The 4,462-nt window shown below is 51.9% G+C and overlaps 1 protein-coding gene across 1 annotated transcript; it reads left to right on the top strand.

The window, feature by feature from the left end:
- Nucleotides 280–3,864, top strand: CCL24 (C-C motif chemokine ligand 24). The gene is made up of 3 exons (XM_018041077.1): nt 280–680; nt 1,150–1,267; nt 2,764–3,864. Exons 1-3 carry the CDS (start codon nt 617–619, stop codon nt 2,930–2,932), a joined length of 351 nt encoding a protein of 116 aa, XP_017896566.1. The 5' UTR covers nt 280–616; the 3' UTR covers nt 2,933–3,864.

Below are 4,462 nucleotides of genomic sequence, written 5' to 3'. Positions count from 1 at the left end.
AGAAACGCAAGGTCACCAAGAGGTGGTGTGCATGAGCATGGGCAAGGGGTCTGAGGGGCTGGAGAAAAATGATATGTGACTGTACGCCCACTCCGCCAGCACCTGCAATAGCTGACTCTGTGCACTTGATCTTATATGTGCCTCCCCACTTAGAAGCCTGGCACAAGGTACATGCCTAATAAGAGCTGCTAAATGAATGAGTGGATGATAACGGTACCCATTTTCAGATGAAGAAACTGAGGCTCAGAGAGGCGAATGACTGACCCAGAGTCCCACAGGCAGTGGCCAGCATAGCCAGGCTCCGTTATCATCCTTCTGACTGCATCCAATGTGTTTGCTCTTCACCCTGGCGGTGGAATCCCCTCCTCTTCCAGCTCTTTCCTAGCGTGCTCAGGATAACCCCTGACTCAGCTGGTAACAACTTCCCCTTTGGAGATCTGAGGCTTCTAGGACTTTGAATGAGGTGGGGAGGATCCCCAAAGAGAGGCTGCTATATAAACTGACGTTTCCTCCTAGCTGCCTGAAAAGGGCCAGAGGGTAGGTCGAGTGCTCTCGTCCCAGCCGTTCTCCTGCCCGCAACACTGAGCCCTGAGCTGCCCTCTCTACTCTCCAGGACATGGCAGGGCCCGTGACCATGGCAACCAGCCTCCTGCTCTTGGCCCTGTGCATCACCCCTGCAGGTAAGACCTCTGATCCCATCCTGGGTCTCCTGTCCAGGATAGCCGTCCCAAGGGCATGACTGGAATGGCGCAGCAGAGCGTGGAGGACCGAGCAGCCTGGGTCTGCAGGGGAATGGTGAGAAGGGGGGCAGTCCAGTGGCTGGACTGGAGGTGTTCAATGCAGGGTGCGGGTATGCTAAGTCGCTTAAGTCATGTCCGACTCTTTGTGACCCTATGGACTTTAGCTTGCCAGCCCCCTATGCCCATGGGATTCTCCAGGAAAGAATACTGGAGTGGGGTTGCCATGCCTTCCTCCAGGGGACCTTCCCAACCCAGAGATCCAACCTGTGTCTCTTGCGGCTCCTATGTTGCAGGCAGATTCTTTATCCCTGAGCAACCAGGGAAGTCCTTAGGGTACGGGCCCTTACTGAAGCTCAGAGTCTAGGGCAGGCTAGCAGAGACCATGGCTCTTCTCTCTCCTGTCTTCTAGACTCCGTGATACTCCCCTCTTCCTGTTGCATTACCTTCATTTCCAAGAAAATTTCTGAGAGCCGAGTGATAAGCTACCAGCTTACCAACAGGAGCATCTGCCCCCAGGCAGGAGTGATGTGAGTACCACTCAGGAGGGGAGCGGGGAGAGATGAGCCTCCAGGCCCACTGAGGGCCCTGCTCTGTGATCCCGGACAGGTGACCTCACCTGTCTGAGCCTCAGCTTCCTCACCATGAGACTAGCAAGAGGATTCAGAGTTGACCATCATAAACATACAAGGCAACCTTTGGGGCATATTTTTGTTGTTGCTGTGTAGTTGCTCAGTTCTTCTCACCCTTTGCCATACCGCAGACTGTAGCCCGCCAGGCTAGTGTCCATGGGATTTTCCTGGCCAGATTACTGGAGTGGATTGCCATTTCCTTCTCCAGGGGATCTTTCCTGACCCAGGGATCGAACCTGCGTCTCCTGCATTGGCAGGCAGACTCTTCACCAGTGAGCCACCAGGGAAATCCATCAGGGCATATAACATTCCCCTAACTAACCCTCTCGGCTGTTATATCAGCTGCAGTTGATTATCCCCATTTGACAGGGGGAAATTGAGGCTAGAAAGGTGACTTACTCAATGTCACTTAGGTCTTGAAATAAACTTCAGAGTTGTGAGACAGCAAGTGGGACCTTACTTCGTAAAGAGCAGCAGCATGCCACAGAAATGTGATCTTTTCTTAACCCAAAAGGTAGTATTTGTTATGCATAACCATTTCCTTGTAGTGAATTGTTTAAAGCTGCTAACACTTGTTTAAATTATTTTGCATGCTCAGTCACCTCAGTCGTGTCCAACTCTTTGCGATCCTATGAACTGTAGTCTGCCAAGCTACTCTGTCCATGGGATTCTCCAGGTAGAAATACTGGAGTGAGTCGCCATGCCCTTCTCCAGGGACTCTCCCCAACCCAGGGATCAAACCCACGTCTCTTACGTCTCCTGCATTGGCAGGCAGGTTCTTTACCCACTAGTGCCACCTGGGAAGCCCCAAAAGCAAGCATTTCTGCAATGGTTTACAGAATTCAGAGAATTGTTTTTATCAGTCTGGAAGTTAATTAAAACTTTGAATCTTTATTTTGTCTGCATCTTTGAGGGGGATTAAAGAAAACCATTGTATTATTGTTGGCAATTTTCTCCATTGGCACCAGACCCAGCTCCACAGCCTGGCATCCCTGGCTTGGAAGAGGGCATTCCACTGCCTCCTCCCAGCTCTGGCATCCTTATTGACCACCTTTCCTTGCACAGCGTGTGAACTGGAGGCCTTTTTGTCTTGGGGGTTTTCAGTGCAACTTCTCCTCTCATTCCCTGTGCGTAGACACTGTGTCTCTCCCTTCAGACCCAGAGTTCTCTGCAGGCAGGGCTGGGCTCCCCCATCTGACAAGGAGGTTACTGAACATGAACATGAAGTTTTTGAAACAAAGGGATGCAGACGCCCAGAGAGAAGACATCGTGTTCAGAGCCTGCCAGGAGGCCGGGGCCGCGCATGTTCTCTGGGCTTCCGTGTGCCCTCCTCAGGAAGGCAAGGGATCCCACCCCCTGCCCGGCTTCATGGGTGCCCTGTCTTCTCCCCACAGCTTCACCACCCGGAAGGGCCAGAAGTTCTGTGGCAACCCCAAGTTGCCGTGGGTCCAGAAGTACATGAAGAACTTGGATGCCAAGCAGAAGAAAGCCTCCACTGGGACCAGGGTGATGAGCACTACAGCCCCCTTCTGGAGACACCCGGCCAACAGCACCTTCATCTAAGCCCTGCCCTGGCCCCCAGTCCTGAGCTTGGGCCTGGGTCTGGCCTCCTGGCAGGCTGCTTGGGGCCTGGTGAGCCAGCGGTGGTAGGCAAAGGACTACTGTTGCTGTTTCTTTCCATCATTCTCAGGGGATGTGTCTAGTTTATTTAAAAAACCCAAGGCTCCAAGGATCCCAGCCTCTTGCTTTTCCTGAGCTGGGGAGAGAAGGTCCCAGAAGCAGGGCCGTGGCAGTCCTTTGTCCTTCCTCTGAGCTGGAGCCGGCCCTTCTCCAACTCACAGTTTGAATAAGAGTCCCAGGGCATGAGGCCTGACCTGCAGACAGATTCTGTTTGTGCCTTAGTTTGCAGGTGGCTTCGATGGGCCCTCTGGTCTTGTAGTGACACCTCCAGGCTATCTGCCTGCCTGTCTTTCTGTCTGTCTGTCTGGGGATGGGTGACCTCTCAACACCTGTAGCTCTCCATCACGATGGGGATGCTTCTGGGATGTCCTACTCACAGGTGAATAAAAACCCAACAAAATCAGAGGGCTCTTGGTCACAGGCATTGCCAGATCCTGGCCTTCTTTGCACACCTCCGTGGGACATGATTCATAACGTTTTCAGGAACTCATTGGCTTTTGTCATGAAATCGACCTGGAGGACTTGGGTGAGGGGCCAGCCTGGGGAGCTGCATTCTTCTGTGAAGATATGGGATTGAGGAGATGTTTTGCTTTGTGGTATGTTTTGGCTTCCCTGATGCTTTGGGGACAAAGACCCACTCTGCCTTTGAGGCTGGCCTTTCCCCTACGTCTTGCTGAGGGGTAGATGGGGTGGGCATTGCGGGCGAAGAGGATCACGGTTTTTTTACTACACCATGTCATTTGTCTGTCAAGTGTAGATGGACACATTGGATGTTCTGAAATGACAGTCCAAGTAAAACAGAATCTTTCCTTCGAGGCTGGTCCTGTCTTTCCTGTTCTCATCTCCCTCGGGCGGGAGGTTTGGGATGCGAACAGTTGAACGTGTGCCCCAGAGATCACCCTGAATGAGTTGCCCATTCAAGGCTGGGAGGGAATGAAGGCAGCCTGAACCCAGGGCATCCCAGGGGTGGTCTTGTCCTGCCCTTGGGGATCCTGTTATGAACTTTGAAAAACAAACATGCACGGCTGGATTCAGTTAAATTTCTAAGCAGTTTCCACAGAACACATTGTTGCACAACAAGCTGTTTAGGCATCAGAAGACTATTATAAAAGATGGTCTCTGGTTTCAAAGGATGAGGGAGAAAAATAACACATCTACACTCACAAGCCAGAAGCAGTATAGCTTCCATACCAATCCTGATTGATAAACTGCGGGAGCTTGAAACATGTCACTTAACTTCTCTGAGCCTGTTTCTCTCATCTGTAAAAGGTGGTTGCTGTTGTTGCTCAGTTGCTAACTCGTGTCCGATTCTTTGTGACCCCACGGACTGCAGCACGCCAGGCTCCTCTGTCCTTCACTATCTCCCAGATCTTGCTCAAACTCTCATGTCCATTGAGTCAGTGATGCCATCCA

The sequence above is a fragment of the Capra hircus genome, chromosome 25 (assembly GCF_001704415.2).
Source record: "Capra hircus breed San Clemente chromosome 25, ASM170441v1, whole genome shotgun sequence".
Lineage (NCBI taxonomy): Eukaryota > Metazoa > Chordata > Mammalia > Artiodactyla > Bovidae > Capra > Capra hircus.
This window is presented reverse-complemented; position numbering and strand designations above follow the sequence as displayed.